Below are 15,264 nucleotides of genomic sequence, written 5' to 3'. Positions count from 1 at the left end.
ACAGATCAATTGGGAGTCCTGTTGTGTCTGTTAGGGACGTGTGACTTTTTCAAAACTTTAGGGGTTTGTTCATTTATTTTCAAGTTGGAAATCTTCTGAAACTGTAGTATAGTGGTGTTGCCATCTTGCACATCAATGTAAAGCAATCTTTTTCTGATCTCTCCTCCAGCTTTCGCCCTCCTCCCCCGCACCTGGTACCCCTCCTCCCCCCTGTGTCTGCACCAATATGAATCTATCTCTCAAGGTTATTTACCTTTTTCTGCAGTTACAAGTTCAGCTGACCTGGAAAAATGTGTGTCTCCACTTTCCAGAACACCTCATGTGCTAACAACAACTACGGGTAATAGTAATGTATTAGCTTTTCAGTTAAACCACTTCAGTTAAACCACTATCTTTTGATAGTAATTTTGGTAATTCTGTTCATCCCAGATATTTTGATCATCTGCCATACTAGTTTTCTGCTTGAGTCATGACCATCAGTATAGAAAAAGTACCCTTTTTTACATGATAACTTGTGTTTACTGCTGAGAAACTCATCTGATAGTGTTTCTGATCTTACATTTGTCTCTCAGAATGCTACTAGGGCTATTCTGAGAATACTTAAATGAAGTAATTTTTTTTTCCTAATTATTATTATGCCTTAAGTGTGATACAAATCTTAAAATTACTTGTTTTTTTTTCTTTCAAGCTTAATTGTTACACTCTGATGGATATACACATTTGTATACTGTTATTTATGTCAGCATAGTAAGCTTCTTAGTATTTCTTACTGTGCAGTGGAGTTTGGTTTTCTTTATTTTACCATTGTTTTCTATGTGTGTATGTACTCATAAATTAAAATTCACTAACAAATCTTAACAGAAAGCAAAGTACTGAGGAGAATTAAGGCAGTCTTTTTTACAGAAATATATTTGCAGTGCTTTTTAGTTTTGTAGGGTTGGGGTTTTTTTCTGCCTTTTTTGGAGCACTTCATTCTTACAGGCATGGTGTTAGAAGTACTTTTGTTCTTTTACCTTTATTTTTTCTGCGCTTAAGCTTTAAACTATGTGGACCATGCTATCTAAAGTATTTCTAGCTTTGATTGGGTTACACTTCTATTTGTCAGCTCCCCCTCTAAACAGTACTGCTCCATTGTCAAGGTAAGACATGCTTACTGTGGGTTGACCTCTTCACTGCAAATTTAAATATGTTATAACCTGTAATATTTTACTTTTTTTCTAAACTGAAGAACCTGTGTGTAGAACTAGTAATCACAGGTACTGTAACCTGGGATTTTTATAGCTTTCAATGGCATTCAGCTGTTCTTTCAAGCCATGTGACACCTAGTAAGCTTGAAATAGCAGATGCTAGACAAGGTACAATAATCTCTAGCTTGTTCTTAATTCAGTAGCTCAAACCATGCTCTTAAACTCACTGAAGTGAGTTCACTGATAATCCTCGCTTTCAGTGCACATTTGGATAAGACCCTAACACCTGAAATTTGAATTTAGATTTCTGTTAGTGGTTTAAAATTGGTGCTTTTTAACACTTACGATGCATATGGTAACTCATAGTCACATAGTTCTCCTTCAGTATTTTGAAAACTATGCCACAGATAATTAAAGAAACAGTATTTTTTGTCCAGTTATGCTGATGAAAATACTTCTGTGTGTGCTGTAGGCTGCATTCTACTGCTGTAGCCTTCTTATAAATATGAAGGAGTGAAATTGGATATTGAAAGGATATGAAGCATGAAATTGGTTAACAGTTACAGACACTCAATGCTTTTGGACTGAAACCACAGTTATATCGCTTGTCAGCTTTCTACTCCAGATTCTGTTTGCTTTTAATATCTGATAATTGATTGTTCAACATGTCCTCTTTATTAAATTCCTACAATTTACACCATACCATCTCCCTTAAGTGGCGGACGAAACCTCAAAATTTTCAGATGCTCAACTTAAAATCTTACTTGGCAGTGGTTCAGATCTAGACCAGTTGCACTGAGGGCAGGAGGAAATGAACATCCAGTATTTCTACGCTTCACAAATACGATGATTTATAGTCACGGAAGCTCTGTGGTGTTCAAAAGACAGAATTTCTGTCAAATGCATACTAAAATGATGTGTCCAAACATAGTTGAAGTATTTGTTGTTCTTATAGAAACAAATTTGGTTTTGCTTATGAAAGAAGAATTTCCGCTATGACCTCATTGCTCTCTTATGACTGTTACCATTTTCTCCGACAGCAACAAGTGAATCCATTCTGGAATCTTTCACACCTAAAACTTCTCATCCTTTTCAATGGCCAAGGGTAACATTAGGTAATCTTGTTGTTTTCACCTAGTGAAAAGCTCTGTCTTTGTTTTGAGCATTTCATCCATATGAAAGCATTTCTTCTAGTATATCATTTCACATGCATAATTATTCTTCTTCCTGGTTATAGAGTTTTGTTCTTCCATTGTCATTAGACTTGTTCTTGACATATCTCTGAATGAAAACATAGTTCAGGATGGTTTTACTGTCCTCAGAGAAGTAAAACTTGCCTCTTGCATGAAAAACACCATCGTCCTGTTATTAAATGTTCTGTCTATCCCTTTTACATTCATGCACACGCATGTGCTGTCTTTGTCTGGGATATGTAGAGCTTTCACTGTGGAAAGTTTCATTGTTTTGGAGACATAGGATCTATTTCTGATCAGTGCATGGCATTTCAATATCATCTCCATTCCGCACTGATTTAATCAGGTGTCTTTGACTTTCCATACTAAGTGGTCTTTTCTTCAGTATAAACTTAAGGCATGTGGTGTTTGTTGTGGAAAACCCTTGTTAAACAATTCTTGATTGCCATCTGAGCTCTTTCTTTCAGCTCCAAAAGAAATACCGCTTATTCCTTCTAAACTGAAGCCATCTGCTACCCCAGAAGTGCAGCATGTGAAACCTGGTAATTTTGCGCACTATTTTTGTAAGTTAGTATGCAGAGAGATATATTCACTACAAATAATCTAAATAGAACTTCCTAAAAGGGCCAGGATCTGTGCATCTTGACTAACTCAGCATTCTAAAATCAGTCATTTGATGTTGTCTGACAGGAGGAATGAGAGTCAAGCTCATCACTTCTACTCGTTTGGTTCCAATGATAAAAATATAAATAAGTTCTCTAGTTTTTAACCTTCTAAAAGGACTTGAAGGGAAAAAAAACTACTTCTGGGTGTCACAGAAGTATTTTTTTATGTCACATATATAAAAAAATATATGTGATTATTATTTCTATCATCTCTTTTGCTAGTCCCCATCTTGCCCTTTCACACAGGCATACTATGGCAAAGATGGCACCTTTACTAGTTGCAAAAGTTTGTTGATTGAAGTAAAGTACTACTCATGATCAGTTAGTCCTCCTGCAGGGAACTCAATTGAAAGGATTGCCATTTTAGTGGAGATAGGAGAGCTTTCTTATAGGGGAAGGGGAAAATTTCATATACATGCAATTCATTCTTTGACCATGGGAACGTTATCAACATGTCATGCATTTTTTTCCTTTTCTGCTTTTTGATCAAACAATAGGTATCTCTACTAATTTTCTTCTTTTGGGGGTTAAAGGGAGCTGAATTTGTGTCTTTAGTGATTCAGGTACTGGATCAATAAATATTATGGTGTACATTACTAGACCAATACTAAAATATTTCTGTTCTCATCTCAGCAAGATTTTGGCATGTAGAGGTTTCCTCTTTGGTATAGATTCTCTGGTATTTCTTATAGACTGCAGTCTTTTCTTCAGTCAGAGCCCTTGTCTGTTGACTGAATCAAACAATGGATTGAAAATGCCCTGAGGATGTAAATATGGGGAAGAAGCCTCAGAAGCAGACTCTCACACTTAACCACAAGCATACAGTGTGTAATTTCATAGGAAACAAACCTAAAAGGAGTAAAGAGTATTATGTGTAAGAGCAGGAAGTAGTTGCATGCTTATCTAGCTGGTTTAAAAACACATACCCTGAACCCTTGTAATGCTAAAGTTTACTGCTGATAAGGCTACTGATTGTTTGATCATACATGAATTTTTCTTTTCTAGCCCCTAAACTGTCACTTTTGGAGCCTAAAGCTTCTCAGACTGTTGAAAAACCAAAAACATCACTAGGTAATACATGGTTTCATAGCTGTTGGCCACTCTTCTTTGCAGTCCATGTTTTTCCATCTAACTACCAGTAATTTCTTTACAGTGTTGAAAATACAGGATGTTTTTGCTTACTTTTCTACATATGTCTTTCGAATGCTTAAAATCAACCTGGAGTTCAAAAGAATAAACAGCATTATTATTTTACCTGTTAGGTGTCTTGCAATAATGAATTGCTAACTTAGTGAGAGGAACATTTTGACGTGATTGAAAGCTACAATTGTGTATTTTAAATTTTATTACTGACTACTACAGCAAAGAACAAGCAGGGGTTTTGCTGTTTGGTAGTGAAGTCTTAGGAAGATTTTTGAGAAGCCTTCTTAGCAAGTCTGATTTCACCATTTGCATTTGTTCCCAGTAGCCCTCTGTTGCTTCATTTCAGCCATGAAGAATGTGATTTTCATGTGATACAGTAGAAAGGATAATGTTGTAATCCAGTGTATTTCTTTCAGCTCCAAAAGAAGCAAAACTCAAACCGTCTGTATCTAAATGTAGACCATCTGGCAGACCCAAGAAGCCACGAACTAAACCTGGTACCTGACTTCCATAACAAATATTTGTTATATCACTTAAATAAGATACCTCCGTTTAATTTTATTCTCTGTGAAACTCAGCATTAGCCATCAGAAAGATGAGCACCGAGGGAACTGTGCTCCTTGAAGAGTATTATTTTTGTATTGAACCAAAAAATTCTGAAGCACAGCCAGAAAGATTTTAACTTTTACAGCCCAAATCCCCAAGTCACATGGCCTGGCATTGAAACAAATTGTTTTCCTGCTTTTCATTACAAAATAACAAGTTTTCCAACTTAGTGCAGCACAGATGCCACAAAATGCAAATTCTCCTGCTTTGTTGATGGTTGTAGCACCTTACTAAATCAATAAGATTTGTACTGATTCAGTGATCATTAATGCATATGTAGACATACCTGAAACAGTGAAAATAAGAGTGAGTAATTTCTGCTCTGGAATTTAGTAAAGGCATATTTTATGAAAGCAAATGAAATTGCACCTTTGCACTGGGGTTGAGTTTGATTTGTGATGTGTATCTGAGAGAAAGGACGCCCAGCACTTTCTGGACCTGAGGAACAAGTGAATGCAGTTACAAAAATATTTCTAGCACTACAAGGTCTATAATGAAACTAGAAATCTTAAAAATGCATAATCGTAAGAATGTATTACTTAATCCTGGAAGGGATCAGGCAATATTCGTAAATTCTTTCCAGATTATCTTTGAAGATTTTTTTGTGCATAAAAAGAATTACTCTCTTCAGACCAAATAACTCCTTGTGGAGCTTGTAACTAAATGGTTCTTATGACCTGGAACAGTCTCAAAATAGTGTGTAAAATTAGTTTTTCATGGTGATTACAGTTCCTACGAAATTTTATTGTAGGAAATCCAGTATTGTATTACTAGAATAATTACTGTGCTGTAGATATCTATGTCTGAATATAGATTCAAATCCTGCATGTTGTTTTCTGAAACAGCAGAGAAAAAGAAAAAAACAAAAAAAAACCCTCATTTGGAAACTGTTGTATAAAATTGTTTTACAGCCTTGAACTGCCAAGATAAACACTGTATGTTGATGTTACCACACTGAATGACTATATAAAGAGTTTCTATGTAGGAGGTGGCATGATTCTGTATTTGTACAGATGCCTCTTGTTTGTTCTTTCCCTATTAGTGGTTTCACTGGTTGGTCAGATGGAATAATAAGAAACACTTTTTAATCATAATTAAGCTTGTAATGATCTTCCTGTAATATTTGTGAATTTGGCATTTTTTTGGTTGGAAAAATTATTATATTCTTGTTCAGAAATTACTGAGGCACAAAATATGCAGTGGATGGGGATAACCTTGCTTTTGGATAGGTGGCAAAATGGTCAAAGAGCAAGGATCTCCTCTGTATTTCAGGGCCACTTGGGAGATCAGTTTAAATTCTAAACTTGTATCATAGAATCATAGAATCATAGAATCGTTAGGGTTGGAAACAACCTTAAGATCATCTAGTTACAACCCCCCTGCCGTGGGCAGGGACACCTTACGCTAAATCATATCACCTAAGGCCTCGTCCAACCTGGTCTTGACCACTGCCAGGGATGGAGCATTCACAACCTCCCTGGGCAACCTATTCCAGTGCCTCACCACCCTTACAGGAAAGAATTTCCTCCTTACATCCAATCTAAATTTCCCCTGTTTAAGTTTTAACCCGTTACCCCTTGTCCTATCACTACAGTCCCTAATGAAGAGTCCTTCCCCAGCATCCCTATAGGCCCCCTTCAGATACTCGAAGGCTGCTATGAGGTCTCCACGCAGCCTTCTCTTCTCCAGGCTGAACAGCCCCAAATTCCTCAGCCTGTCTTCATTCGGGAGGTGCTCCAGTCCCCTGATCATCCTCGTGGCCCTTCTCTGGACTTGTTCCAACAGTTCCATGTCCTTTTTATGTTGAGGACCCCAGAACTGCACACAATACTCCAAGTGTCACCTTTCCTTAACAGCGAATCTAAATAATGAAAAATATGTGCCAAATTTATACTTGATCACTGACTTACTAATGACTGTAAACTTCCACAGTCTTAGCACAGTACTAAGGAGAGCATAATGTTAGATAGATAGGTGCATATATGTAGTTTTTCCTTTTACAATCTTCTCTCCCTTACTAGGACTATGAAGGTCCTGGAGGGACTTCTGAACATGCATCTTCAGAAATACAGTCATACCAGAGAACCATACATTCTCAGCCTATGAAAACCCTGATTGATAACTTGGTGCATGTCTGTCTTACTATTTTCTGCCCTTCAAAGTCTAGGTTACCTGGCTGCTCAGTACTTATAACTCAGTAATCTGGTAAATTGGTCAATGCTTTCAAGAGTAACTTTTATGTCAAATTCCTCTTATGTTGTCTGGCAGTTATAATTAGATGCTCTACTTTCAGAAGGTTCAAAGGATTTGAAAGTAATTTTATTTTCTCCCAATGTTATTCTCCTCTCATCATCATTCTGAGAAATCCACCTTCCCGCTCTACCTTTTAATCTTGAAAAGTCTACATCAAATGTGAATATTTTAAATGGACTATCAGTAACAGAGACTTTGAATCTCTTCAGGATTTTCACCTGAAATATTTCACATCTAACCTTTATTGCGGAAGAACACTAGGATTTTCGCCTGAAATATTTCACATCTAACCTTTATTGTGGAAGAATACTGTGGAAGAAATTCAGGAAAAATAATAGAAAGATTTACCAAAGACAGTGGATTTCTCTGGCACTCTTTCTTTTTAGTGGTCTACAGACCTAAAGAATCAAACAAGATTGACAGGAAAACAAGATGAAGACTTGTGGAGCTCCTCTGCCAGTGGTGTTCCTTTAGCATAAATGCACCTTTTATTTTCAAAGAGCAGCAAAAACCTCACAGGGTAGCTACTGTTGCTTAAAAGCATTCAGTAAATATATTACTTTTTCAGCATTTCCATTTGAATAATGGAGAGGAGGTAGATTTTAATTGGGAAATGAGAGCAGCTGAGGCGTACTAGAAGTTGAGAAATATAGATGCCTGTACTTTGCTCAAGAAGATCCTCTTTATTCCATCAGCAACTATTCTGGTGTCAGTCACTACTAGGAGTCCCTATATATACGAATGCCCAAAGACTGCAGAGGGTAATGATTGCAAGTCATCTTTAGCCATTCTTCTTTTCACTGGTTTGATAATATGTGCAGTTGAAAACATCATTTCCTGTAGGCATCTTGCTTATTCATATGTGGTCCAAACCCAACAATGGAAATATACTCTTGGTGCTTTATTTTTCCATGCCTCTAGCATGGAGATACCGCCTTCTAAATGACAGGGTATCACTTCAAAGATGTCTGATTAGAAGCTTCAATTACATTAGAAGAAGAAAGTGTAAGAATTTTTGCAACAGTAAAGACTTTATGAAATATAAAAATAACATAATCTAAAAATCATATTTCTAGTACAAATTGCTGAACAATTTCTGCAGAAGGGAAAGTGCTTTGTTGCACATAAATGAGCATTGTATTGATAATTTCTCAAATTTATGGAAAATATTTCATCTTTTCATTTGATCAATGGAAACTTGTGTTCAATTGATGAAAAAAAAATTATGTGTTTCTAGTTTTAGTGAGGAGGAAAGTTTATATAAGGTAATACATGATAGCTATCTTTTTTGATAGGGGAGTATATATTTGGTGATGTGTTTAATAAGTATGTTTTAATGTAGACTAAGAACAAAGATGTCCTTTGCAGTGATTCTTGAAATATTATATCTAATTCAAAAAGTTGAGTCACTGTTTGCATTTACTGTGCAGATTGTACTCTGTGAAGTGTTTTAAGATGTTTTAAGAGGTATAGCTTTGCTCCTTGAAACTTGGATGAAGCTAATTACACATATGATACTTTTCTGGACAAAGATGGCTTGAAGTCTGTGCTTAAAGTGCTTAAATGATTTGATTAAATGGAATCAATTTGTTTTGGTTAATTAGCAACAAATCACTGCAGTTTGAAGCAGTAAATTTAAGTTCTACTTCGTAAATGACTTTCAAAACTCTTCCAATGACCTTGATTTGCCAAAGTCAACATTAGATAATAATGTTTTCTAAGCATCATTTCTCAGCTCTCTTTTCTTTGGCTTTTGGTTAAAATTTTCAAACCTAGTTTTCTTGCAGAATAGCATCCAACTTTTTAATTATCCCTTTCTTCAAAGCCTCCCTCTGCTTGTTTTGCCCATAACCAGTAACACTCAATGCATCAAACCCATAGCATCATTTTTTTTCTGTGTTTATTCATTGATATATGCTGACAGTAATTTCCTAGACTTTATTTATTGATAAATGCGAATGCGATTTTTCTATGGTACACCATTTAATTTCAGTTTAAATACTGTTTTTTACAAACCAGTGTCCAAAATCACAGTCCACACATTTGAAGCCCAAATCATCTGCTAAGACCATAACCCTCAAGCTAAATCTGATAGGGTACTTCTTTTGAAATTTTCTATTTTGAGGCTTGCTATTTGTGCAGAAAGTAAAAAAAGTTTAAAATGTCAACTCGTTTTTCCTCGAACAGGGAGAAGGAAGTCATTCATTATTTTGGGATAATATTTATACAAAGGGAAATCAAATTGCTTCAGAAAACAATTTGCAGACATTTATTTTCATTTTTAATATCTTAAGTATTTTTTTTCTTTTTAAGTACTCACTGCTTTTTCAGAGGCAACCTGAAAATAGAAAGGTCACCTTAGTGGAAAATTTTAACTGTTTTGTCATGGTCAGCATGCCGCTTTCAAGGACTAGCAGACCTCAGTTTGAGGACATCTTCCGTTTTTGTATATCAAGAGTCCCTTGCTCCCTTTAAGATGTGTGATCTCTGCCCTTGCTTGTTCTAGGATTTACTGATTTCTATTAACATTTTTGCTTCTGTTGCCATCAAGTTTGCGCTATTATGTTCTTCTTATTGAACCTGTATTATTAGGAAGTTCAATTGTCCATGGTTTTAAAAAGTTAATTTGAAGATCTGTGTCACTGTGGTATAGTATTAGCACCTGCTTTTATACTTCCCAGTGGAGTAATTCTAAAGGTTTTTTTTACTTCTTCCATGCTTACCTTCTCACACCGTTCCTGGTGCAGTCTTGGAACCTATTACACTTAGAACTGAACCACCAAGGTCAACAATAGGTAATGATGTTTCCTTGGCAAGCTGTCATATTTGCTTTTTTCATCACAGAAAGCATCATCGAAGTTAATCACCTTATGCCTTAGGATTGTTTCATTAAACTCCATTTTTCTTCTAGGTAATTCTCTTGCTTGACATCCATGGCAGCTGTGTATGTTGCTCTCTTCAGAGCTGGAATGTCTCTCTTTTTTTCCTTTTTTTTTTTTCAAGAAAATTATTCTGGCAGCTCTGGATAACCTTTCTTATAATTCTGCTTGTCTGTGCTTGTCCCAGCTTTTTATTTTAAAAAAATAAAACCCAAGCTTCAAAAATGACTAAAATTCCACTCTCTGGCTTATATTGCTATAAACACATGGAGAGTATTACCTGACTTTCCTACTTTCTATGAAGAACCATTTTTTCTCTGTTGCAGGTGTGAGGTTTCTATGTTCAACATGATACTAGATTCTAATTACTGTGAAATTTAACCAACTTATTACCCACATTTTCTCTTCCAGCTCCAACGGAGATTGAGCATATTCCTTCTATACCTAAAACTTCACCCAAAACTCATATCCCACAAGCCGAAGATGGTAAACTGCTTTGTGTGATTATTTCTAATACAGCTTGTATTGGATTGAAATATATTTCTTGAACAGCTGTTTAGGTAACTGAGAAAATTAAAACATAATGGGGTTCTCTTCTGCTGTGTGTTCAGTGATTTGCTTGCAGTTTTCAGATGTTGTAGCATTCACTAGATATTTTTCATCGTGCAGAAGAATAAATCTCTGCTACTTCATGGCAGCAGAAAGAGGATATTGTTGATAAACTCAGATTACAGTGGTAACTAAAGGAAACACCTAACAATTGAAGCGTGTATTATGGCTACTTAGGTGGTACAGTTCTTCCTCACACTGCTTTGTTTTGTTAGAATAAATACATTTCCTTTTTAAGTCACAATTACTTACTTTCATTACATTATTATTTCCTGCATGAGCAAGTAAATTACTTGGTAAATAGCTACTATTTGTTTATAAGTATTGATATTTTTTAGCATTGATTATCATTTATGCTGTATTCAAAAAAAATGCATTTTTCTACTGTGTCATTAAACGTGAGTGCAGGTAATGTCAACAGAAAATTACAAGGGTATTGAATATCAATGTAAGCTATCTTTTGATAAATGTGAAAAAAATCATGGTAATCACTTTACTGAAGATCTGTAAATTGTACATAAAGCAATATTTTTGAAATCTGATGTTATGTATTAGATATGAGTTCCTCATGCAGAAAATGGTCAAAATCCTTATTCTCTCATAATCTATAATACACAGAACTTTTTTTACAGCGCTATCCACTTATCTTGTGATTGTCTTAAAAGATTTGGTTATTGTCACCCCTGCAGAAGAATTGACACAGAGAGGGATACCATTTCTGTTATGCCTCTGCTTATAATGAGGGAAATGCAAGAAAGCAGCATAAACTTTAAATCCTTATGCCCCTTAAACACCCAGTTTAATTTTAGATACATACCAGTTTATAACTGAAATACATGATCAGTACACTGTAATTCTCTTTAATAATATAGCATCCAGTAAACAAGCAAGTAGTCTCTGATTCCAACTGTATATATAAATTGCATTTGAAATACACCACAAAGGGAAGAGATTTGTGTCCTTAAAAAGCCATGTGAATAAGGGAGTGATATATACTGGATATCTCATTGAAGCCCATGGGAGAGCTACATTCACATTATGTTTCAGCTTACGCTACTTTCTCAGAGACTTCATTTAATATAATGGGTTTTGTATGAGGCTGTGTACGTATTACATAATTCAAAATACAGTTATTGAACAAGTAATGCTAATTGTAAATGCAGTTTCTCACTTCAATTTTTGTAATAGCTTTTACGTTTTGTTTCTGATACAGTCCTGAAATCTGTAACACTTAGAACTGATCAACTAAAACCAGCAATAGGTAACAACTTTACCTACAGAGACCATCACATTTAGCTTTTTCCTCAGTATACACAGATCATCATAAATACATCTTCATTGTGCTCCACTGTCATAATTTTTTGCTATTAAATTTAGTCTTTAGGTTGGGGAGGGGGGCTGTGTGTGATTTTACACTAACAATTCATAATCGTCTTGTTTGTTTTTTCTTACACAAATGTCTTCTATAAAGTGGATGGAAGCACAACAATCTTCCTCTCACTACATGTCTCTGTACTGAGTTTCTGTCCTGTGATGCTTCATCTTTCAAATTGGTTCATCCATACTGGCCTTGCTTTATGTTACCCTGCTACAGAAGTTCTCCATCAGCACTACTTCTCTGTGTACCAGACATTCATACTTCTTCATTTCTCATACAAGCTTTTTGTGTTTCCAGAGGGTTCCAGAGGCATGTAATTTTTTTTTTAATATTATGCACTGTTAGTCTCAGTTTTTGAAAGATTTTAATAGTTGCTTTTTTCTTTTTTTGAATTTCAGTTCCAAAAGAAACACAGCATTTTACCTCCAAACCTAAAACATCACCAGGCTCAGAGGTGCCACAAACCAAAGCTGGTAAGTACACTGTTACTTTTACTTATTAAACTTGTATGTGTGTCTGTCATGGTTTAAACCCTAGCCAGACAGCTTGTCCACTCACTCCCAGTGAGTGGTGCCAGGCTGAGAGCAATCGAGGCCCCCCCCCCCAACACCGGGCTCTTCCCTTCCCCGCTCCCAAAAGGGTGGGGAGGAGGATCGAAAGAGTGCAACTCCCACGGGTTGAGACAAGAACAGTCCAGCAACCAATGTATAAGAACAATCACCAAAGCTAACACCAAATGACAACAATTGTAAGAGAAAATAACAAGGGAAGAGAATACAAAACCACCTGCCAGGAAACGAGTCCCACCCAGAAGCCCTTGTCCTTCCGGGTAACTCCCAGTTACACCCCCCACCCCCTCCCCCCCCCCGGGCATGACATAGCTGGCTAGTCTGGGTCAGGCGTCCCGTTTCTGCTTCCTCCCGGCCTCCCCTCCTCCCTGGCATAGCATGAGCCTCACAAAGTCCTTGGTCAGGGTAAAAATCACTTAGCAACAACCAAAAACATTGGTATCACCAGCACTGTTCCCAGGCTGGAAGTCAAAACACAGCACTGCACCAGCTACCAAGAAGGAGAAAATGGCTGCTACTGCTGAACCCAGGACATTATCCACCCCTTATTCCATACCATTCACGTCATGCTCAGATCCCACATTTTCAATATACCATTGCTCTCCCACATATATACATCCATATACACACAGACCAAGAGAAAGAGATCATTTTCTTAGTGCATGGACCAATCCCTATAATGTTGCTGAGTCCATTCGGTCCATGATGTCAGGTTCCATCTCTTGTAACAATCTTTCAGGGCAGGATAGACTGTGTGCAGTATTGGATCGTTGCTGCTGATGCTGGTCGTTCCTTTACTGCGGAACTCATCCGGCTCTATCAAAGTTCATTCTCTGTTGGGTTGATGGTTGGAGGGAAGTCACTTGGGAGGAATATAAGGCTGCTGCTAGAGGATGTAGGAAGGCAGCTAGGATGACTAAGGCCTCCTTAGAATTAAACCTGGCGAGAAGGGTCAAGGACAGCAAAAAGAGCTTTTTCAAATACATGGCAGATAAAACTAACACCAGAGGCAATGTAGGCCCACTGATGAACGGGATGGGTGCCCTGGTGACAGAAGATACAGAGATGGCAGAGTTACTGAATGCCTTCTTTGTCTCTGTCTACTCTGCTGCAGGCAGTCCTGAAGAGCCCTGTACCCCTGAGACCTTAGATGAAGTCAGGTCAACGGAGCGGTTTGCCTTAGTCAATGAGGAATGGGTTAGAGACCAGTTGAGCAATCTGGACATCCATAAATCCATGGGTCCAGATGGGATGCACCCGCGGATGCTGAGGGAACTGGCGGAAGTCATTGCTAGACCACTCTCCATCATCTTTACCAAGTCTTGGGAAATGGGAGAGGTGCCTGAGGACTGGAGGAAAGCAAATGTCACTCCAGTCTTCGAAAAGGGCAAGAAGGACGACCCGGGTAACTACAGACCAGTCAGCCTCACCTCCATCCCTGGGAAAGTGATGGAACACCTTATCCTTGGTGCCATCTTAAGGCGTATCAAGGATAAGAGGGTTATGAGGGGCAGTCAACATGGCTTCACCAAGGGTAAATCATGCTTGACCAATCTCATAGCCTTTTATGAGGAAATAAGACGGTGGATGGATGACGGCAGAGCGGTGGATGTGGTCTACCTTGACTTCAGCAAAGCATTTGACACAGTCTCCCACAGCATCCTCACAGCTAAATTGAGGAAGTGTGGTCTGGATGATCAGGTAGTGAGGTGGACTGCGAACTGGCTGAAGGAGAGAAGCCAGAGAGTTGTAGTCTGTGGGGCTGAGTCTAGTTGGAGGCCTGTAACTAGTGGAGTGCCTCAAGGGTCAGTACTGTGACCAGTATTATTTAATATATTCATCAATGATTTAGATGAGGGAATTGAGTATACTGTCAGCAAGTTTGCTGATGACACTAAGCTGGGAGGAGTGGCTGACACGCCAGAAGGCTGTGCTGCCATCCAGCGAGACCTGGACAGGCTGGAGAGTTGGGCAGGGAATAACTTGATGAAATATAACAAGGGAAAGTGTAGAGTCCTGCACCTGGGCAGGAACAACCCCAGGTTCCAGTATAGGTTGGGAAACGACCTGTTAGAGAGCAGTGTAGGGGAGAGGGACCTGGGGGTCCTAGTGGACGACAGGATGACCATGAGCCAACACTGTGCCCTTGTGGCTAAGAAGGCCAATGTCATCCTGGGGTGTATTAGAAGGGGGGTGGTTAGTAGGTCGAGAGAGGTCCTCCTTCCCCTCTACTCCGCCCTGGTGAGACCGCATCTGGAATATCGTGTCCAGTTCTGGGCCCCACAGTTCAAGAAGGACAGGGAGCTGCTGGAGAGAGTCCAGCACAGGGCAACTAAGATGATTAAGGGAGTGGAGCATCTCCCTTATGAGGAAAGACTGAGGGAGCGGGGTCTCTATAGTTTGGAGAAGAGGAGACTGAGGGGTGACCTTATTAGTGTATATAAATATATAAAGGGGGAGTGTCATGAGGATGGAGCCAGGCTCTACTCAGTGGCAAACAATGATAGGACAAGGGGTAATGGGTACAAACTGGAACACAAGAGGTTCCACTTAAACTTGAGAAGAAACTTCTTCTCAGTGAGGGTGACGGAACACTGGAACAGGCTGCCCAGGGAGGTTGTGGAGTCTCCTTCCCTGGAGACATTCAAAACCCGCCTGGACACATTCCTGTGTAACATTATCTAGGTGTTCCTGCTCCGGCAGGGGGATTGGAGTAGATGATCTTTCGAGGTCCCTTCCAATATCTAGCATACTGTGATACTGTGATACTGTGAAGTCAGGG

The 15,264-nt window shown here is 38.2% G+C and overlaps 1 protein-coding gene across 1 annotated transcript in view; it reads left to right on the top strand.

The window, feature by feature from the left end:
- The window catches only part of ABI3BP (ABI family member 3 binding protein), a 159,309-nt gene that overhangs the window by 88,468 nt on the left and 55,577 nt on the right, over positions 1 to 15,264 (top strand). The window contains 9 exon segments of the mRNA XM_061453908.1: positions 266 to 340; positions 2,228 to 2,302; positions 2,848 to 2,922; positions 4,051 to 4,116; positions 4,605 to 4,685; positions 9,795 to 9,842; positions 10,338 to 10,412; positions 11,749 to 11,796; positions 12,312 to 12,386. Coding sequence (XP_061309892.1) covers positions 266 to 340; positions 2,228 to 2,302; positions 2,848 to 2,922; positions 4,051 to 4,116; positions 4,605 to 4,685; positions 9,795 to 9,842; positions 10,338 to 10,412; positions 11,749 to 11,796; positions 12,312 to 12,386 — 618 coding nt within the window.

The sequence above is a fragment of the Pezoporus flaviventris genome, unplaced genomic scaffold (genome assembly GCF_033815535.1).
Source record: "Pezoporus flaviventris isolate CSIRO_AGI_PZ_B2104156 unplaced genomic scaffold, CSIRO_AGI_Pfla_v1 ptg000015l, whole genome shotgun sequence".
In the NCBI taxonomy this organism is placed as follows: domain Eukaryota; kingdom Metazoa; phylum Chordata; class Aves; order Psittaciformes; family Psittacidae; genus Pezoporus; species Pezoporus flaviventris.
This window is presented reverse-complemented; position numbering and strand designations above follow the sequence as displayed.